This window comes from Miniopterus natalensis, chromosome 10, assembly GCF_054644295.1.
Source record: "Miniopterus natalensis isolate mMinNat1 chromosome 10, mMinNat1.hap1, whole genome shotgun sequence".
Taxonomy (NCBI): Eukaryota; Metazoa; Chordata; class Mammalia; order Chiroptera; family Miniopteridae; genus Miniopterus; species Miniopterus natalensis.
In genome coordinates, this window is record NC_142090.1 from 45,954,626 (window position 1) to 45,978,150 (window position 23,525).

Sequence of the window (23,525 nt, forward strand, 5' to 3'; positions counted from 1 at the left end):
AGTGGGCATCCTTGTCTTGTTTCTGATCTTAGAGGAAAAGCTTTCAGTTTTTCATCATTGAGTATGATATTAGCTGAAGGTTTGTCATGTATGGCGTTTATTATGCTGAGGTACTTTCCTTCTGTACCTATTTTATTGAGTGTTTTAATCATAAATGGATATTGTATCTTAACAAATGCTTTTTCTGCATCTGTTTATAAGATCATATGATTTTCATCCTCATTTTGTTAATATGGTGTGTCACATTGATCAATTTCCACATATTCAACCCTCTTTGTGCCCCTGGAATGAACCCCACCTGATCCTGATGCCTTGTCTTTTTAATGTATTATTGTATTGGATTTGCTAGTGTTTTGTTTAGGATTTTTGCATCTGTATTCATCAGAAATATTGGTGGGTATTTTTCTTTGTTTGTGTTATCCTTGCCAGGTTTTGGTATCAAGGTAATGTTGACCTCATAAAATGCATTAGGAAGTACTGCCTTTTCTTCAGTTTTTTGGAAGTGTTTGAGAAGGATAGGTATTAAATATTCTTTGAATGTTTGGTAGAATTTACTAGTGAAGCCATCTGGTCCTGGACTTTTACTTTTTTGGGAGGTTTTTGATAATTGTTTCATTTTCCTCACTATTGATCAGTCTATTTAGATTTTTCAGTTCTTCATGATTTAGTCTAGGAAGGTTATATATTTGTAGGAACATATCCATTTCTTCTAGGTTATTGAATTTAGTGTCATATAGTCTTTCATAGTATTCTGGTATGATCCTTTGTATATCTCTGATGTCTGTGGTGACTTCTCTTTCATTTCTGATTTTGTTTATATGAGTCTCTTCTCTTTTTTCCTTAGTGAGTCTAGTCAGAGGTTTGCCAGTTTTATTAATCTTTTCAAAGAATCAATTCTTTGTTGCAGTAATTTTTGTATTATTTTTTTGTTCTCTATTTTATTTAATTGTTCTCTAATATTTTTATTTTCTTCCTTCTGCTGGCTTTGGACTGCATTCATTCTTCTTTTTCTCATTCTTAAAGATGTAATGTTACATTCTTTATTTGGGATTTTTATCATGTCTTGAGATAAGCATATGTCATATCGTCATTCTCATTTCTTTCTATGTATCTTTTGATCTCTCCTTTTGACTCAGTTGTTTTTTGGTAGCATGTTGTTTAATTTCCACATATTTGTGTTTTTTCCTGGAAAAGTCTTTATTTCTCTTTCATATGTAAAGGATAACTTTGCTGGGTATATTATTCTTGGCTGGTAATTTCTCTCTTTCAACAATTTGAATATTTGATTCTACTCTCTTTTAACTTGTAGAGTTTCTGCTGAAAAATCAATAATAATCCAATGGGATTTCTTTTATATGTTATCATCTTTTTCCTGGCTGTCTTGAGAATTCTTTCTTTGTTGTTAATTTTTGAGAATTTTAATACAATGTGTTTTGGAGAAGGCCTTTTTGGATTGAGATAATTAGGTGTTCTGTTTGCTTCTTGGATTCAAGGATCCAGCTCTTTCCATATATTTGAGAAGTTCTCATTACAATTTGTTTGAATAGACTGTTTCATTCTCTCTCCCTTCTCCTTTGGGCATACCCATTATTCTGATATTGCTCCCTATTATGGAGTCAGGTAGTTCTTTAGATAGAGTTATTTTTTTTAATCTCAAATATCTCTCTTCTTCCATCTACATCATTTCCAGATTTCTATCTTCAATATCACTAATTCTTTCCTCCATCTGGTCGGCTGTACTTCCTAAACTCACTAGTTCATTCTTCATCTCTTTTATTGAGATCTTTAGCTCCAGAATTTCTATTTGTTATAAAGATTTCAATCTCATTGGTAAAGTAATCCTTTCATTCATTGATTTTATTTCGGAGTTCATTAAATTGCCTGTGTTTTCTTGTATCTTGTTGAGTTTTTTCAGAACTACAATTTTAAATTCTCTATCATTAAATCACAGATTTCCATGTCTTCAAATTTATTTTCTGGAAACTTTTTATTTTCTTTCTGAGCTGCCTTGTTACCTTGGTTATTCATGGTATTTGATGGATTTTTTTTTTTTTATTTTTATTTTTTTGTCTGACTGGGCATCTATGGGAATTACATATGCTTTTTTTGTAAGAGTAGCACGTTCTCTGTTTAGTAGATTGATAAGAAGTCTTTCTTTTGTTTACCAGAAGATGGCACTGAAGCACAAGTTTTTAGTTTCTCTTGCACTGTTTTGGGATCTCTGCCTGGCAGTGGAAAATGTCCTGTGTTCCCTGGGGAGGTGGGTATCTCCTCTGTGACCAGGTCCCCACAGTCTCAGGGCACCACCTTCATGGGGGAATGTGGGGGGTGACGGGGGTTCTGATCTACTGTCCCCTGCAACCAGAAGCTGCTAGCAGTGCAGCTCTGATAGGTTGGGGTGACGTGAGTTGTATGAGGCCAGCTGTTGCATTTGTGGTTTTGTTCTCCTCCCAGTAATTTCAACTGCCAGACCTTAGCTGTCTCACCTGTACCTCCACCTATCACTGGGATTAGCCACAGTGTGTGCTTGCTGCTCAGGGAAAAAATGTTTCTGCCTCTCCAGTTCTCAGGGCTGCAGATAGTTTGCTCTGTAGCCCAACACTCACTGCTACAGCTCTTTCTGGGGCCTGCTGCTAGCTTTGGGAGTATGAGGGGAGGGGAGCTCTGGGAGGGTGAAGGAAGGCAGCAGGCTCTACAGTTTTGATTTTCTGCCTGGCAGTAGTGGCCACCAAGACAACCTTGAGGCACCTCTGTATTCTCCTGGGTTTGGCCGCAGCGTGTACCCATCACTCAGGCAGGAACACTCACTGTATCTCTCTGCTCCTCAGGCTACAGGGAGTACAGGTCACAACCTGATTCGTCCCCTTTTTCGAGACCCACAGTGAGCTCCTAGGTATCCTGTCTTCTCCCTTCCCACCTCCCCTGGTTGCTCTGATTTGCTCACCTTCAGGTGTTTCAGTGCACAGGATCTCTCAGCAGTGTCCGTGTATCAAGCAGGAACCTTTTATTGAATTATAGCTGATCATCTTGTTGCAACTTCAAGGGGAGAGACCAGAAGAACCTGTCACACCACCATTCTTTTGATGTCACTCCAGAAACTATTATTCTTAATTAATGTAGTTTAAGCTATTTCCCCTCCACCCCTGATAAAACAACAGCTTTGCAGCCCTGGCCAGTGTGGTTCAGTTGGTTGAGTGTCATCCCATGCACCGAAATGTGGCAAGTTCAATTCCCAGTCAGGGAACACATCCAGGTTGCAGGTTCCATCCCCATCAGTGCATGCCTATCATATTTCTCTCCCACATCGATGTTTCTCTCTCTCTCTCCTTCTTTCCCTCCTCTCTCTCTCCCCCCCTTTCTCTCTCTAAAATCAATTTTAAATTTTTAAAAAATTTTAAAACCCTTTGCTGAGTGTTTTACACTCAGATTGTATATTGCATTGTTATTTCTTAGCTTAAAAGATAAACCACTGAGTTGAAAGTTTTAGTATAGTAGTCAAAAAAGATCGATTCTCATCAATGTTTATTAGACATTTGTGAGGAAATATATTAATTGACCCTTAAACTGTTTTGTTCCAACACAGTGCCTGCCACCAACATTCATTAAATGTTGGAAAATTAAATAGAATTTTAATTCAATATGCCTAAATGAATTAAAGAGATGTTTTATTGCAAGTTATCTCTTTTTGCAAACAGAAAATAAATGTGCTAGATTATTCCTCCAACCATTTGCCTTAAAGTACATGTAAGTAAATAATTGAATTCTACTTTTCCAAATTTTTTTCAAATCTCTGGGTAAAGAAAGTCAAAATATTTTTGAAAACAAACAACCCTATAGGATATTTAATATTTCTACTAAATAATACTTAAACTACACATTATTGCTATATTTCACAAAAATGTTCAACTGGTTATTATCATTGTTTTTGGATCTATAATGCTTAAAAGATCTGCTATAAGTACATGTATTCTCCTTGGCATCCTTGATGATTTTACTTATTATATTCGTTTCAAACTTCCTCAGATAGCACGTCTCTCAAGTTTTGGGAAAAGGTAGTATAGTTTAGTTTAAGCAGTAATCCTTTTGGCAAATCTTTGTTCCACTGTTTTGATTCAAGCATATGCAGCCATAAATTGAATGCATACAAGCAAATGTGGTCCCTGCGTTATCATAGATCTGTTAACTTCAGAAAATGTTCTAAATAGACAACTCAGAGTGGAAATATTTAATATGTATATACCTGCTCAGAGACATTTTATTGTATATGAACTGAGCATTTGTTACCCAATGAAAATTAATTTTGTTTTTATAAGAGACATTTACATAAGAACAGGGCTTAATGAGACAGAAACAGCTGTCATTTGCTGACTTCATAAACAAATCAACACCTAATGTCTGAATGAGTTTCAGAATAATTGGATAAATGTAATTACAGTAACTCTGAAGGTGGAAAATACGATATTTAGTCAACCCTCGTTTACCTTGATTCCTCAGGTTACCTAACTATCAAGAGATGACTCAGTGTTATTTTATTTCAGTCCAGAAATTTATATGGGGGAAAATCAAATAAGGAAAGACTGTCAAGTTTTGTTGCTTTAGGGAATCCATAGAGTTTGAATTTTAAATGAAAGTCAACTTCATTTCATGATCCACACAGCAGTAGTTCCACCTTCAAACTCAATCAAAAGTGCTTAAGATTTTTCTCCTAAGAAGAGAGAGAGACAGAAAGAGAGGGGTGGCAAATTAAATATTTGTACTGAGGGCAATATTTATCAGTAATGCAGCTGCAAATCAGTGACATCACTTCTTGTGTTCTCACATGTGACCAACTGGAGATTGCTCACATGACTAATTTTTTCTCACTAAATATGAAGCCAATATTTTACCTCTTTTGCTTCCTTTTCTGTTAACATCAACATTTTAAACTGTGGGTTGTAATTTTAAATGGAATAATCCACCTTAAGCTTTTCATTTTAAGAAAATATTATCTTTTTTTCAAGAGTTTATAAGACACATGTAAGGATCAGTTTACTCAGAAAAAGAATTTAGCATGTGTCTCTGTGTGACTATTTAGAAAAATAAATAAACCGGGAAATCTACATCAGGGTTCTGAAACCCTCCAAACCCATTTAATGTTTCAAATATCAAAACTTCAAAATAATGTATGCCATGGGTTTCATGTAAGCATGTGACTATAAAGAAAAATAAACTTGGTTAACAAACCACCAAAGTAATCATTAGATTTGTGAGCTGGAAGGGATCTTAGAAATCAGTTTGCCCAATTTCTTTATTTGAGAGGTGAGGAATGAGAAGCCCCTGAAGGCTCAAATTTCTCACTAAAGGTCACACAGATGATAAATTGCAAAGCCAAGGTCCTGGGGGTCAGGTCCTCTAACTCATAGAACATTCTTCATTTCATTGCCCACAGAAGTCAGAAACAGGCTGCCCTTTCTTGGCCTGTCACTGAACTCATTCACTCATTTTTTTAGCAGACATTTTTTGTACACCTATTTTTTTCTGTTCCTGTGCAAACTATTGAGACAAAAGATATCTCTGTCCCCAGAAGAGCTCACAGTCTAGTCACCTGTGGTCCTAGACTTGACTCAGGTTATAATGAATCTTAAAAGAATATAGTTATCTCTCCTTTTCCTGACACTGGAGTACGAGTCTGAATTTACTTCTTTTCTGCAGAGCTCTATGTTTTAAGACAATGTACCTATTTTATAGTATATTTTTCTAAAAACCATTTCTTAATGGGACTGAAAATTGTGATGGTTGTTAGGTTACAAATGTAAACTCTTTCCATTGAGGAGCTGAATCTGCCTCATTGTATGTACCGTGACGAGGTCTGATATGCAGCAAACCTGTCTCTACTGGGTGCACCTCAGTGAATATAGAATTTAATCTTGCCCGGCCGGGTGTGGCTCAGTGGTTAAGCATCGACCTAGGATCCAGGCGATCAGGGTTTGATTCCCGGTCAGGGCACATGCCCAGGTTGCGGGCTGCGGCGGATCAGTGACTCTCTCATCATTGATGTTTCTATCTCTCTCTCTCCCTCTCCTTTCCTCTCTCTGAATCAATAAAGATATATTAAAAAAAAAAAAAATTTTATCTTACTAGGAATGAAAATGCAACCTATTCGCCACAAATCATTGGTAAAATAAACAGTAAGGGCTTAGTTTGGATCTTCACAGTCTGTTGTGTACTTAGGGAGTATTTAATATGTAGATAATTCATGCAGTAGACTTTAATGGATCGTTCACAGCCATTTAGATCAACTGTATCTGAGATAGTGTGCTTGGGGAAGGTTTAATCAATGGAATTGAACAAACACAGTAATTCTGCATTTTTTGTTTGTTTTATTTTGTTTTTCACTTTAACCAAAAAGAAGTAATCATAGATCCCTGAAAATTCCCAGAGGTGAAAAATATGATGTAATTTTAAAAGAATTTTTTTGTGATCATCAAAAAATGAAAACCTTCTTGACGTTGCTCTCAAAATATTCTCTTCTTTAAACTTTATATCTGGTTTAAATGAATTAAGGTCCCAAGTGTTTCTCTATGTGTAATGGATTATTCAACTTTTTATCTCCACTTAACATCAGCTTGTCCGTGAAACCTAAGCAAGTTAATATTTCAGAAATAATAAGCAGAATTTAGCATTCAGTTGTTCATACTTGCACTATAGTATATTGTCTCATGTCCCCTCAACCACAAAACAATACCCCCAAACAAAACTTTAGTTTTATATTAAGAGGTAACTGGAAGTCTCCCAATAACTATAATGAGTTTATTGTAAGAAATTGTATTATTCTAAGTTAAATGCTTCACATTTTCATCTATGAAAGAGAGGCTGTTTAGTATATATCTTTATTTTTCTTAAATATTCTTTCTTTCTTTGTTTCTTTTCCCAGCATCAAATCTCTGTGCAATTACAACAAAAATAGAAATTTTGTTTTTCTTTAAAATGTCCCAAATTGAACTAAGACTGAAATATATACAAAATAAGGAGATTTCTTTTTAACTTTCCTTCATGGTAGAATTGTTAAATTGGGTGATAAATGAGTAGAAATTGAACTGCTACAGAATAATGATTAGTAGCTAAATACAAGTTCCAGAAAGTTGGTTATCTGAAAGATTTTGAACTCAAGATATTCTTTGTCTGTATTACTACATGTCAGTTAAAATACTGTTTCTATTACTGTCCTGTTTCTAGGTCCAGTGCCACACGATTCCGTTGGAGTCAGAGCTATTACACAGTCCAGGATGAGTGGGCTTTAGACAGCATCTATATTGGCCAGCAGTGCCCAAACATGTGCAGCGGGCATGGCTCCTGTGACCACGGCATGTGCAGGTACACACATCGGAACTGTGGTTGAGCCTCTGCTGCTCAGGATTTGTGTTCATAGGGATCCCACAGCAGAGTTATGTGGATAGACTGATAAATAATGAATTAGCCAAAAGAAAATGACCCTCCTTTCTATTCTTATTGTAGATGTAAAAGATATTGTTACATTTAAGTTAGTATAAAGCCAGACATTCTAAACTTCAAAATCTAACCTCAAGCAAGGCCTCTTGGGTTTAAACTTCCAAGTAGGTTCAGTTCCAAAGTTCTCTTTGGTGGTTAAAAGAGCCTTATGATTGTTTCCCTTCTTTCCCGTGACAATCTTAAAGCACTAGCCAAACAGCTGCTACAAGCAGTCCTAACTCACTTTGCCAGAAGCACAAAGTTGTATGCAGGGGGAGATGGTGATTATAGCTAATGAGAATGAGATAAGAACACACTTGAATACTTAAAGATTCTAAAAGAGATGTAATTTAATCAGAAAGAGGAACTATAAAATGTGGCCAGAGTTACATGTTGGTTAAGCAAACATTTATATGTAGCTTTTTAAGGCTACAGGAAAACCCCATTATCATCCCTCCCTACCCCTACCACACACACACACACACATACATGCATGCACACACATACACATTCATATCCTTCTTCATTACTACTTGATGCCACAATTCTACTGTTACAGCACTATTTCTTTTAAGAAAGTATTCCTTTTTGTGTGTGTGTAGTGTGCAAAACTGAAGGTTGTTACCACCACATATACAGATTAACATTGTAGAGAGAAATCTAGTGTGAATGCTGAGAGCAGAGCAAAAGTGAGACATAGAGAATGTTGCAGGTCACATGGCCATGGCATTCACAGACGAAACTTTGACTTGTTTCCTTGGCCGTCCTTTCTCTAGGTGTGACCAGGGATATCAAGGCACTGAATGCCACCCAGAAGTTGCTCTTCCTTCTACCATAATGTCAGATTTTGAGAACCAGAATGGTTGGGAATCTGACTGGCAAGAAGTTATCGGGGGAGAAGTTGTAAAACCAGAACAAGGGTGTGGGGTCATCTCTTCTGGATCATCTCTGTACTTCAGCAAGGTATGATTTAGAGCTGACAATCAGGTATGGGAAAGATGATCATGGCTATTTCAATATGTAACTGATTTAGGGAGCAGTCTGAACTCAGAAGGTACAAATATGTTCTTATGGTTTTATTTTTCCCCACATTCCCTGCTTTTAACTTGGCTTTGTCAAATTTGTATCCCTTAACTACATCTAGGAAACTTCTATAGTTTTATCATTGTTTTTGGTTATTACAAATCTAGGTTAGTCCAGTTTTTAAATCCTGCCCCTCTTGTACCTGATTTAAATCTCATTGCTTTCCTTTCCTCCAGGGCCATCCAGTCTTGTGTCTTCGGGTTCTTTGAGTGGGGCAGGGTCTCGGTCACTTCTCACCCCAGCCTTTGGAGGGTGTGTGAACATGCAGGCCTGTGGGTGAGGGTGTAAGTGGTGGTGGAGGTGGTGGAGTCTAGAGGTTAAGAGCAGCTACTCTGGAACCAGACTGCCACTTTCTAGCTCTGTGACTTTGAGCAATTCTTTCACCTCTCTGTGGTTGGCTTCCTCCTCTATAAAGTGAGGATAATAAGAATATCTACCTCATCAGGGTCACTATGCAAATTAAATGCATTAGTGTACTTGTAAATCATGTGAGACAGTGCATAATACCTAGAAAGCACTTCTATAATTGTTTATTAAATTTGTCAATCCATTAATTTCAAGAATCTGATTGGAAGTAGGAGGAATGTGGTGGGATGAAGGTGTGCAGAGCTGTTCCTATGGAACTGAACAGCTCTTCATGGTGAACAAACATCTCAGGTCCTATTTTGGCCCATTTTGGTGGCTGCTGTGACATGTGCTTATGTGGGATTGTCTTAGTCATCTCAGGCTACTATAACAAAAATACCATATATAAAAATACCATAAAGAATACCATTAAACAGCAAACATTCCTTTCTCACAGTTCTGAAAGCTGGGAAGAAGATGAAAACACCAGCAGATTTGGTGTCTGGGGAGGACCCTCTTCCTAGTTTGCAGATGCCATCTTCTCTGTGTCCTCACATGCCAGAGAAAGCAAAGAGGAAAAGCAGGCTCTCTTATGTCTCTTCTTATGAGAGCACTAACCCCACCATGAGGCTCCACCCTAATAACTTAATTACTTGCCAAAGACCCCATCTCCTAATGCCATCCTTTGGGGGGTTAGGCTTTCAGCATATGGATTTGGGGTGCACAGAGATGAAGTCCATAACAGAGAGTCTGCATAGAAGTTTTCCTTGCAGTGTTCAGCTTCTCCAGTGCAGTACCAGGTTAGGCAGACAGGTCAATAGACACCAACTAGGGACAGAGGCCGATTCTCTTAGAACACCTCTAACCCATGTTGCTGGTTTGGAATGGGGGAGGGGAACCACCTCCCTTGCCATGGTCTAAGCAGGACATTCTTTCCTTCCTTCCTCCTCCAGTTCATCTCTTCATATCATCTCCAGAAGGACTGAGGGGAAGCAGTTCCCGTTCTCTAGCCTGAGCAATGTGTCTGACCCCAGTTATTGGCAGCTCTCTTTAGAATGTGGGGTATGACACACCACTTCTTTCCAGCAGGCACTACAGCCAACTCCAGGACAATTGGAAATGTCCTGCTCTTCATCACATAACAAGCACACAGGGGCGGGCGATGTACCATAGGGCTGATATGTTGGGGAATTTGGGCAGAAATCCCAGACAAGTTAATTTATGCATATCCAAAAATAGGTACAGGTTTTGTTTTGATGCAGGTGCAGAACAAAGAATCAGCAAATAAACAAAATAGAGAATGACATGAAATCAGGAATGGACTCCATTCAGTGATATTTCCTATCCACTGACATTGAAAGTCCCTGGGACCTTACTGTTAGAGATAATGGGCAATAAGTGACTGCATACACTACATAGATCCAGATACACTGTATTATTGTGCAGAAATGGGAAGATTGTATCTCCCTTAAGTATCAATTTTAAAACAAGATTATGAATTCTTAACCAATATGTATTCAAGCACTCTAGTGAACATGTGTGTGTACACACATATTTTGAACATGTAAAGTTACATATCATTATTTCTTATACTTAATTTAAGATGATATATGGACTCAAACTACCTGGGTTTGTACCTGGGCTCCAAACCTCAATAATTGCTTCACCTTGCACAGTTATAGCATCTTTATGTGTCTCAGTTTTCTCAACTGTAAATTGGGATGTTGGGAGGACCAAGTGAGTTAATGCAGGTAAAGAATAAGAATAGTGTTGGGCACATAGAAACAGCTCAGTAAGTAAGTGTTCGCTGTCATAATTACATCTTATGAGACTAAATTACAAATTGTTATCATTGAATATTTCCCTATATATGCCTGGCCACTAACTTAAAATCAGCATTTCAAAAGTAAAATCATTCTCTTCCCAGCACAACTCAACTTTCTCCCTAAATATTTGTCAGAATATCTGAGGGTCTTTTGGGTTTTTTTTACTTTTTTTCTCTTGTATTAGTCAGATCTGTTTTGAATTCTAAGTGAGAGAAACTAGCTTAAGTAAAAAAGGAGGAAAACTTGTTCATGTAATCAAAACACAGGGAGGACTTCGATAGAACTGGCCTCAGAGATATCTGAAACCAAAACTCAAATGCCCACAGAGCTCTCTCCTTGAGAGTAGACTCTATTTTCAGGTCAGCTGTCATTATGAAATTGGAACCATGGCCACAGAGTTTTCTAAGCAGCTCCATAGACAATTATGGGGAAGGTTTCTGGTTTGCCAGTCACAGTGTCCTCGGGAGTGGTATGCTGTGATTGGCACAACCAGCCAGAGTCATGTACTCACTCCTTGGGCAGTTTGGCAGCCCGCACCAGTCAGCATGATTGGAATAGAGAAGGGGCAATAACCCAAAGGAAGGAAGGGCTCCCTAGACCTTTTGCAAACTACCCTAGATTAATTTATCTAGAAACGTGCTTCTATTCTGTGACTTCCCCAGCATAAATATTAAGGACGGCCTCCAATGCTGCTGCCCTAACTACAGAACTCATTTTCTCTTTACAAGCATAAGCCCTCTGCCCCCAAAAAAGAAGCTCTCCACATCATCCCAGGTCTTGCCAATTTCCCTGTCTTTGCTTAGTCTGCAATGCCTACCATTATGTCTTCCATCGTCTCTGCATCCACGTAAACCTTGCAGATCCTGCTCAAATCCTGCTACTTCCATGGAGTTTTCTGGAACTATGGCAAACTACATTGGTATCTTCTTTTTTTGAAGTTCTCTCTCATCTGTGTTCTATATGGATACAGATTATATTTTTATTCTCATAGTACCCAATAAGATGCAGCTTTCTACTGACTAAGCCAACTCTAAATGAGATGTACAACTCAGAAATGGCATGCCAAGTGCTAGGCATTTACATATCAATAAATACCCTTGAGAATGAATAGATTGGAGAATTGATAAGTGATTGTGTGACTAAATGGGGTCAGCAAGGAATAGAACTTGGTCTGCAGCCCTAAGTTGTCATTGCTATCACCTCACATATCCGCAAATTCTTTTAAGTGTGTTCTCCTGACACGTGGTATTATGTTTGGTAAAATTGGCATCCAATAATATTTGTGGAAGGAAGGAAGGAAGGAAGGAAGGAAGGAAGGAAGGAAGGAAGGAAGGAAGGAAGGAAGGAAGGAAGGAAGGAAGGAAGGAAGGAGCGAAACAGCGAAACAGGTCTAAAGAAATGGTTATTTTCAAATAAATATAGTAGAATTTGTTTTCTAGTGGCATTTGATTTTTAAATGGTTTAATGGGAGCTCAGTTTTATGAAGTGTTTTAAAAGTTTTGTTTTAAAGTCCCTAAAGTTTGAATACATTTCCCTTAAAATGTGTTTTATTTTATCTAAATCCTTAAAGCAGTAAGTCATTTGAACCTAGAATATTGGGGGGAAATTGGAAGGTATTTTCCACACTCCAAGAATAAGAAGGTCCCTAACCTATTACTCCAACGTACATGCATGCACACATTGCATGTGTGTATGTGTCTACTGGTGCACACATAGCTACAATGATCATAGTGTAATAGGAAAGCAGCAAAGCACATATCACATTAAATTCTAAATTCTGACAGTTTGCCATGACCCATTTCCTCTTTCTTTTTTTTCCCCCTTTAAAACAATGTTCAGCATTTCAGGTCACTGAACAGAAGAAAATGACTTGTACTGTTCTCTAGGATAAAACATCTTCAGTGCCAAACCAAGCATTTGTACGATATTTTCCACCATTTATAAAAACCACACACAACACTCTTGTGAAACCTCTGGAACCCAACACCACAGTCTCCTGGAAAAATAACACTGCTCTGTGAATTTCACAATAGACCAGTCATTCCAACCAGCTAATTGGGATAATTGGATTTTCATAATTCTCACCTTAGATCTTTATCCTTCAGGCTTAGTTCCACATGCTGAGCTTTGCATAGGAGTTTGCTGGATTGGAGTTAACTAGCTAGGTTCTGGAGTTTTTCTTCTCAAAAATCACTCTTCCTGTAATGATCCTGAAGCATGAAAATTCTAGGCCAGATTATAATCATCTCTGAGGTACTTCTCACTTACATTATTTCAAATCAGCAAGGAAAATCAAAAATATATAACATATTGAAAATGCATATTTTAAGATTTCCTCAAATACGTACTTAAAATTGAGAGTTCCAAAGGATAAGTTCCTATGTCAGGTTTAATTTCAGCTCTCCTTTCACTGGAGCCACATACACACTGCTTTTTTTTTGCTTTTTTTTTTTAATCTCTTAATTGGCTTTAGATTTTTCAGTAACAGTGTACTCTTTTAATTAGTCCCAAGTATTTCCCCTATGACTTATAGCTGAAACCCTTTCTTAATTAACCTAGTGAATTTGAGTAGGCTTTAAATTCTAATTGTGAGGGGTGTTTTTCTCTAAACTATCTCAGTTTTTCTTCCTGACTTTTCACTGAACTTCTTAGGAGCTCTCTGAGACCAGTACAGAGCAGACCATGGATTAGCTTTGGCAGAATCTGGGTGGAAGAATCTCGTGATCAAGCCTTCTTTCAATCTCATTAGCATGAAAATATTCACACACAAAAGGAATCATGACAAACCTTGTCATTTGATATCCAACACCTCACAACAGGACAGTGACATACATGTAGGGAACACACTAAGCAAAGGAAGCAAGTGGCTGGATTTGATGGAATTTTTAACATGTTTAGGACACAAAGAGACCATGTAGTGGTAGCGAAAGCTTATTTAAATGATCCCTCCCAATCTCTCTATTTCCAAATGAGAGAAAGACAGACAGGGAGACTGAGACAAACACACTGACTGGGAGCCTGAGGGACTCAAGTACTCTTTTTTTTTTTTTTTTTTAATTTTATTTTTGTTTAAAATACTACAGATGTCCCTTTTTCTCCCCAATGACCCGTTCCACCCCGTCCCTCCCCCCACCCAGTCCCTCTCCCCACCATTGTCTGTGTCCTTGGGTTGTGCATATATGCATATAAATTCTTTGGTTACTCTCTCCCCCTCCACCCAGCGGCCCTCCTCCATCCCTCTGACATTTGTCAGTCTCATCTATGCTTCCATGTCATTGAATCTATTCTGTTCATCAGCTTATTAAGTTCTTTAGATTCCACGTATAAGCGAGATCATGTGATGTCTGTCTTTCGCTGCCTGGCTTATTTCACTTAGCATAATATTCTCCAAGTCCATCCATACTGTCCCAAAGGGTACGAGATTCTTCTTCTTTACACCTGCGTAGTATTCCATGGTGTAAATGTCCCACAGCTTTTTTATCCACTCATCTACTGATGGGCACTTGGGCTGTTTCCAGATCTTAGCTATTGCAAACTGTGCTGCTGTGAACATCGGGGTACATATAGTCTTTCTGATCAATGTCTCAGGATTCTTAGGATACATTCCTAGGAGTGGAATCACTGGGTCAAATGGCAGCTCCATTTCTAATTTTTTGAGGAACCTCCATACTGTTTTCCATAGTGGCTGCACCAGTCTGCATTCCCACCAGCAGTGTACTAAGGTTCCCCTTTCTCCACACCCTCGTCATCACATGTCGTTTGTTGATGATAGCCATTCTGACAGGTGTGAGGTGATACCTCATTGTGGTTTTAATTTGCATCTCCCTGATGATTAGCGACGTCCAGCATTTTCTCATGTGTCTCTTGGCCATCTGTATGTCCTCTTTGGAGAAGTGTCTATTTAAGTCCTTTGCCCATTTCTTAATTGGGCTGTTTGTCTTCCTCTTGCTGTCAAGTACTCTTTTTTTGTCAGGTTTCAATCTTAAATCTGTTTCACTTTCATTCCCACTGGGCATACCTCCCAGGAAGACATTCAGTGTGTTAGGCAAGTTTCATGCAAAATGTTATTTCATCTAATTATCACAACTCCCTAGAAGGAAGGTATTATTACCCAGCACCCTATAAAGAAGGTATTATTACCAATATTGTACCTTTGAGGAAAATAAAAGCTCAGAAAGGTCACACAGCTGATGAACAGCATGAATAATGGAACTGAGATTCAAACCCAGCTCCAACTGATCTCAACGTATATAGTCTTTCAGATTCTCCGTTACTTTGCCTGGAGGAGATTCACAAACCAAACATTGAAAGGGTTTTAATTTAATTTTATTTTATTTTTAAAGATTTTTGAATACTCTGGTGTAATTAGCAGTTCCCAAGGATCTCATAACCAAGTCTGACAATCAGTGATGTAGAGACTAATTGAATGTGTCCAGGAACAGTTACTATAACCAAAGCAGACTATTAAGTGGTATAACTTGCTCCTCTTAATAAATGGGGACAAAATCATCTCCACATAGTGCTAGGATGCTCATATGAATTTGAAACTAAAACAACAAAATGCCTAAGCGCTCCCATATAATTGAATCTGTGGTATTTCTGTCCTTTGGAAAGGCTGGAAAAAGACAGCTGGTGAGCTTGGATCTAGATACTTCTTGGGTGGACTTTGTCCAGTTCTACATCCAGATAGGCGGAGAGAGTGCTGCGTGCAACAAGCCCGACAGCAGAGAGGAGGGCATCCTCCTTCAGTACAGCAACAACGGGGGCATCCAGTGGCACCTGCTGGCAGAGATGTACTTCTCAGACTTCAGCAAACCCAGGTAACCAAGCCCTGATGGCCTCCCAGTGGTTTCCAGGAATGGTAAAGATTACATTGTTGTTGAGGTGTTTCCGAAATGTCATTAACGGTTGCAAAAACAGACAAACTCATAAATATCTGGTATGAATACTAGTCTAGTAGATATACATTTCATTTTATTTAAGTTTCTGGACAGAAAGCATTTGCATTCATGTTTGAATTTTTAAAGAATTTGAGAAAAAACATGACTAGAAGAAAAGGAGACAATTGAATTGTTTTTAAACTCTGTGAGATAGGGATATTCCAAGCATTTCTGTTTTGTTTTACTTTAATGCACATATAAAATATCTTCACCTGTTAGATTTAACAGCAAGATGGATTTTGTCGAAAGCCTTCATGTGGCTGCACCCAGGCCTATTCTTAAACCAGCATGTGAAAGAATCTGTGGAGCTTGGATTTTTTTAAATTTTTCACTGGCCTATCCCTGTCCTTATTTTGATGAATGGGGAATATATGTAATAAAATGTCTTAGGTAATTACTGTTAAGGAGTTTGGGAAAATGACTCATGTTTAATACTAATACCTGTACCAGACAATCAATGTATTTATCTATATATAAATTTAGTTCTTTTGCAATTATGTAGTATTTTGAAATTCTGTATTTGTACTTTATATTTTATGTGTCATTGAAATCTACTCAAGGATATCACTTTTAGAGAATTCCTTTTTATAATCTCTGGATTTTCATGTTAACACAAAGACAACATTTTTTCTTTATATATGTTGACCAATTGTTATTGAGCTTTAACATACTAAAGTTGTCCCTGTTTTGTATTTTACAACTGAACCTTGTTTTATTGAAAACAATTATTATTGAAGAATAGGTAGATTCAAATTTACAAATTAAATATACAGAGAGGGAGTTGTAATGGTGCCAAACTGGCTTAAAAACACAGTTGAAAATAATTCAAATTATTTCTCCAAGTAATATCATTGTCAATCTGGACATTACTGAGAGTTCAGTAAAGTGCCTAGATTACTATATAGACAAACAAAAATTCCAGAAATATTCAGCTTTATTTTTATTGGAACTTTTCTTTAGGGCCAGAATATTGCACCAGATTTTCAAAGAGTTTATGACACTAAAATGGTAAAGAAACTCTGAGTTGGAAGATATCAGAAAAAGTCCCCATTTGTGGTGACTAATACATAAATAAATATAAGGAGTAACTTTAACAAACAATTCTGAGAATCTCTGTAAAGAAAACTTCCAAACTTCCTTCAGAGATAAAAGAAAACAAATAAAAGGAAAATAATACAGCATCTCTGGATCAGAAAACTAAATATTGTGATATGAATATCTTTTAATTTATGTTTAATGCAATTCCAATCAAAATCCTAGTGGCATTTTTTTTTAACTTTATATCTAGAAATATAAACTGGCAAAAATAGCTTAAACTTTTGAGGGGAGAATAGAGGAATGCTCTACATGATATTAAAATATATAACCTAAATAATTAAAATAGAATGATACTGGTGCATGGATAGATAGAACAAACAATGAAACCAAATAGATGACCCAAATATATAAGAAGTTGACTCAAATATATAAGAACTTACATATGAAACAAAGATGCATCAACTGTCAACGAGAAGAACGGTTATTCAGTCAACTGGTGTTAGAAAATGGTGGGTCAGCTCTTGGGGGAAAATATCAATTTAGATTATCACCTTACGTTATCAAAAACTGTTGAAGACTCATTAAATATTTAAACATTTAGACTGCTATCTGGTTTTGAGAAAAGATCTAAACTTTCTAAACATAAATTCAATGGAACAATTGATAAAGAAAAGGACTACTTACATAGAAATATACTATGTGCAAATATTAAACTACGTACACATGCAACACATGCGTGTCAAAAAACACACAAAGAAATGAAAAGAAGGAAAACAAACTGAGAAAATACTTGCAACCATTAAGAGAAACAGAGGGTCAATGTTGCTGTAAAGAGCTTATACAAATTATCAGGAAAAACACTAAGATCCCGATAGAAAAATGGGTAAAAGGAATGAGCAGACGTTACAAGAGGAAACATAGATGTGTAATAAAACATGAATAATGTCCAACCTCTGTTGCAATAAAAAAGATACCATTTTTCAACAGTTAAATGGTCATTTTTATTTTATTTTTTTTTTTAAATATATCTTTATTGATTTCGGAGAGAGGAAAGGAGAAGGAGAGAGAGAGATAGAAACATCAATGATGAGAGAGTCACTGATCGAGCCCGCAACCCAGGCATGTGCCCTGACTGGGAATCGAACCCCGATCGCCTGGATCTTAGGCCGACGCTCAACCGCTGAGCCACGCCCGTCCGGGCCAAATGGTCATTTTTAAAGATAATGCCAAGTGTTTTCTCCACATGGGAGCAGCAAGACTAGCACTCTGATGTCATCCTGCCAACTGTGTGACTCTTCCAGAAAGGAATTTGGAAAAATCAAGAGCCTTAAACATGACCAGTTTATTTGACCTGATAATTCTGTGTCTAGGAATCTCACCTTATGAAATAAGCTGAAGTGTAGATAAAGCTTTATGCATAAAGATTTTCATCCCAGAATTATTTATAGTAGGGAAAGGTAAAATAAGTAATAGCATATTTGTCTTATGGAAAATTATATAGACAATAGTGTGACCTTAAGAAATAATTCTACTGGCATGAGAATGTGCTTATGAAATAATGTTAAGTTTTAAACTGTAGGATACCGATATATACATATCTCATCTATAAAAAGATTACTTGCTTTAATGATATATATCCAAATTTTAACAGAGGCCAACCCCGTACAGTAGATTATGGGTGAGTTTGTGGGGTTTTTTAGTGCATATTTATGTTTTCCCACAATAAGAGCAGCTTTGAAAAAATTTTGAATGCTATTGGATTTTGTCAAATATCTTCGTCAATTGATACCTGATTTTTCATCTGTAGCCTGTTGATATTACAGTATTGCATTGAGATTTGAATATTGAATGAGCCTTGCATTCTTGCAATAAACCTCACTTGGTTGTGGAGTATAATTCTTTTTATATACCATATTAAAGCATTCCATTTTATTATAAAAATTTTTGAATGCTATTTTAATATAATAACACACAAAGGGACAATTTTTTCTAGGTATTTCTAGAAAATGTTATGACCATTGTCATAGTAGTCAAAAGACATTGTTCAGTGAATCTAACACAGTTGAAATATTGCCTGGAAAAGATACAGTTCCAAATGGAATAAACATGACCAGAACTAAGCCTGCTTACAACTTGAAACCTCTTGTCTGATCTATTAAACTGAGAAAATTTTCAAAAATATCAAGAGATTAAAGACAACTAAACTTTCTTATTACTATTCTTGTTATTTTAACAGCAGCTAAGACACAGCTTTCCTTTCCTAACCATAAGTGATTTGCTTTTATGCAGATTTGTCTATCTGGAACTTCCAGCTGCTGCCAAGACCACTTGCACCAGGTTCCGGTGGTGGCAGCCCGTTTTCTCAGGGGAGGACTATGACCAGTGGGCGGTCGATGACATTATCATTCTGTCAGAAAAACAAAAGCAGGTCATCCCAGTTGTCAACCCAACTTTACCCCAGGTATTTTTTTCATGTCTGAACTCCAAGGAGATAATTATAAAAGTAGATGGGATTAAAGAACTTCACACTTCCCCCAAAATTTAGTGCTTGACACTTGACATGTAATACAACTTTTCTGTGTTTGCACTTAATTTTTTGGTTCACACTTAATTTTTTGTTACCTCTTTATGCTACTAGTTCCCGGGTTATTTCGATGTAAAACAAAAAAACAAAAAAACCTGAAATCTGGCCCAGTTATCAGGCATGATTACTAGCGTATTTTAAAATTAGATATACAGTGGCAAAATATTTTCAGTTATTAAATCATCAGAAGAAAAAATTCATGGCAGTAAAAATAAAGATTAAGTAAATTAGAGATTCTGCTGTATTTTCCTATATATAGGAAATGGTACATGACTCTGCATGTCATGAACTAAAAATTCCTTTCTTATTTTCAAAGCTCTCAAACTGCCTTTCTGTGTTGTTTGTATTGTTTCTATTAGAACTTTTATGAGAAGCCAGCTTTTGATTACCCTATGAATCAAATGAGTGTGTGGTTGATGTTGGCTAATGAAGGAATGGTTAAAAATGAAACTTTCTGCTCCGCCACACCATCAGCCATGGTATTTGGAAAATCAGACGGGGATCGATTTGCAGTAACTCGTGATTTGACTCTGAAACCCGGATATGTGCTACAGTTCAAGGTATTTATGCACAAACTTTTACCCAGGGCAGGTCAAGGAGCAAAACATCTTCCATATTTACAAGTGAAATTGACAAAGAATGCAAATTTTTCATGTGCTATTAAAGAAGAGACTTGAACAAAAGTTCAATAATCTTAAAATGGCAACGCTTTTTAGCTTTTCCATAAGGAAACAGCTTATCTTTTTTTTTTTTTCATGAGCCCTAGAAGTTGTAGCTATGTCATTGTATTTCTTTAAGCGTTCATGGAACTCTACTAGAATTAAAAAGGAAATTGACTTTTAGGATTTCAATCTGATTGTGACTTAATGAGTCCCATGTTTCTGAATGGTAATAGATAAGTTCTTCCTTTCAGCTTACTAGTGCATTTAGGACTTGTGAGTTATATTATGTTTTTACTATAGCATTTTCAAATAATTTCTCTTCCTTTGATTCTATAAATGTTTACTTTCATTATCATTGCCCTCTTAAAAGCTTGTTGTTCTTCAGCACTATGATAACATGTCAACATGTATAGCAAGTATTTACTTTGACAAGCTCTTTTTTCAGAAGCCTAATCAAAATCTCATTGTGTTTATGATAAAATCCCATTGGTGAATTCTGGGGTCGAAAGTAATGCAGTTTTAATGAACTAACCCGACTACATGGTCCTTACATAACGGCGGGATGCAGATACTAAATAATTTACAAATGGAATTATTAAAGAGATCGGATGTTTATAGGCAGCTCTTCAAATATAATTTGCACTGGTCTGTAAACAAGGAAGTTGATCAGTGAACTATTATCCTTTTCTGTTTAGATTTTAATGCTAAACTACAATGGAAAAACCTTTAATAACAGTATATGACTCTATATTAATTTATTGGTACTGTCTAAAATGGTAACAAAATAGCAGCAATAGCCAGTGCATTGCCAGAATATTATGCTGTGTCTCATCAGACACTTTTTTTATTTAAAAAAAAATCAGGGTAGTATAGGTGTTAAAGTCTGCAAGATGAAATTATGAAGTTTACAAAATCTAAATAAATAAAACATTATTAAATGTTTCAAGTACTTAAACAACCAATAAAAATGCATAATACCTAAGAAAAATCTCAATTTTCAAATCACACCATCAGAATACTATTGATTTATGGCTGTTAGTTAATAATAGATATGTAATAAGGGTCTTTCAGGGATTGACAATTAATATATATTTGGCATCTGTAAGAAGACTTAGTTTCATTTGTACAAAAGTGCACAGTGCCGGTATATTTCATGTGCATGTCAAACACTAGATGCTAGAAATATGAAGATGAAAAATATGGCCTTAGCCCTCAAGGATCTCAAAAGCTAGTAAGTGAGCCAGAAAAGTAAACAGCCACAATACAGTCACAGGAGTAGAAACGGCTTTGATGCTACAGGACGACCTGCATAGTGCCTGGCAGGTGGCAGGTGCTCCAAAAATATGTTAGCTGAATAAATGGGTGGGTGGATGGATGGATGGATGGATGGATGGATGGATGGATGGATGGATGGATGGATGGATGGATGGATGATGGATGAGTTGAAATTGGAAGTCTCTGGAAATACAAAGACTTTGCCAGCTGAACAATGGGAGGGAATGAATTCCAGTGGAACAAAATGTGCAAATACATAAAGTGCAAATGAGAATGGAAAATTTGGAAACGTTAAAGAGTTTGGAAAATGTACCACAGAGGTCACAGACAAAGTTGATCCTAATTGGCTTTATATGACACACAAAGCCACTTGGACTTTAACCCAAGAGCAATGACTCATGGAAGATTTTTAATCCATTGAGTGCAAGAATCAGACCTGTATTTTAGAACTGTCATTCTGGCAGCAGTATGGGTGTTAACAGAAGGGGAAACTGGAATCAACAGTACATTCATTCATTTATTCAGTAAATATTTATAAAGCCTCTACTATGTACCAGAGTCTGTTCTAGGCTATGGAAAAAATAGGGATAGAGAGTGTGCACTAGAGTGCTGGAGGGTAGTTACTATGTTATAAAGGGTTGTGAGGTTGGCCTCACTAAAAAATGACTTATAAACTGAGACCTCTGAAAAGTGAAGGAGTGAGTGGGAAATAACATTCCAGACACAGGGAGCAAAAAGTACAATCATCAGTCATTGAAATAAGACTGTCCTTGGAAAAGTTCAAGAAATCATAAGGATGCCATTGTGACTAGAGCAAAGAGTGAGAAAAGGGAGACAAGTAGAAAAAATAAAGTTGGTCTTTGACTTCTGTTGTAAATAAAATGAGTAACAGAAGAGTGACATACTCTGCTGAGGCTTTTAAAGAATCACTCTTGTGACTGTGCCAGGAATGCACTGGCAGAGGCAAGGGCAGACACAGAAAGGCCAGCTGGGCAACTATTGCAATGATCCAAGTAAGAGATGATGAAAACTTGGACCTCTGTGGTAGTGGAGGAGGCGGAGAAAAGTGCTCAGACTGCTGAATGTATTTCGAGTAAAGTAAGGATGCAAGAGCAGTCATCACAGTGAAAACTGAGGAGGCCAGATTAAGGCATAGCATAAGGTTATAAGGATAAATAGGTGGATCTGAGAGATATTAAAGGAGTATAGTCAACAAGTGGTATATTGGTAAGTGGATGATAGAATGGATCCTAGAACAACTCCCACATTTCTGGCTCCAGTCACTGTAACTGGAAATACAGGAAGAGGAGGATTTGTTTTAGGGGGTGGATGAAGAGAACAGGGGTGGACTTGTGGAATTATGGGTGCCTGTGGACTGCTCAAATGGAAATGCACAGGAAGCAGTTGTGGACATTGTCCAAGGAGCTGGAGAGAGGTCATATCTGGGAGTCCTAGGTATTCAGATGGAATTTAAAATTATGATTGTGAATGACATTAGGGAGCATGTATACAGTAAAAAGATAGGAAAGCCAATAATTGAATCCTAGAAAGTATCAACAGTTAAGAGTCAGGCTAGGCCAGCCGGGCGTGGCTCAGCAGTTGAGTGTCGACCCAGGATCCAGGCGATCAGGGTTCGATTCCCGGTCAGGGCACATGTTCGGGATGTGGGCTCAATCCCCAGTCCAGGGGCGTGCAGGAGGCAGCCAATCAATGACTCTCTCATCATTGATGTTTCTATCTCTCTCTCTCTCTCCCTCTTTTCCTTTCTCTGAAATCAATAAAGATATTAAAAAAAAAAAAAGAGGCTAAATAATTAGTTTTTAAAAGCACAAACTTGTTACAGAACTGAAAGTTCCATTGACTTGCCTATTTTAGGAACAATGGCAGTCATCATAAGTCTAAGACAAAATGCTAACTATGTGTTGCACCCAGTATGACTACTCTCACCACATGACAAAGGCTTGGCTTACTAATGGGTAATGTATTAAGCGGAATTTGTGTTAGAAGAGTTTAATCACACATCTGAAAGTCAAGTCTTTACTTATTTTCTTGACTTTTAATTATATAAATGAATCACAGTAAAATTTTACTAGCCAAATTGTAAAGGAAAATATGGAATCTTCTTTTATTGAGTTTATTGGGGTAACATTGGTCAATAAAATTATATAGGTTTTAGGTATACAGTTCTACAATATACCATTTGAGTACTGTGTTGTGTGTTCACCACCCAAGTCACATCTCTTTCTGTCACCATTTATCCTCCTTTTACCCTCTTTTACCTCCCCCAACCCTCTTTCCCTCTGGT

The 23,525-nt window shown here is 37.0% G+C and overlaps 1 protein-coding gene across 2 annotated transcripts in view; it reads left to right on the forward strand.

Moving 5' to 3' along the window:
- Positions 1-23,525, forward strand: part of RELN (reelin) — a 485,569-nt gene that overhangs the window by 355,571 nt on the left and 106,473 nt on the right. For both annotated transcript variants that reach the window (XM_016219582.2, XM_087821107.1), the window contains exons 23-27: positions 7,216-7,353; positions 8,244-8,430; positions 15,336-15,541; positions 18,989-19,160; positions 19,643-19,843. In XM_016219582.2, the coding sequence (XP_016075068.2) occupies positions 7,216-7,353; positions 8,244-8,430; positions 15,336-15,541; positions 18,989-19,160; positions 19,643-19,843 (904 nt within the window). The remainder of the gene's footprint in view (positions 1-7,215; positions 7,354-8,243; positions 8,431-15,335; positions 15,542-18,988; positions 19,161-19,642; positions 19,844-23,525) is intronic.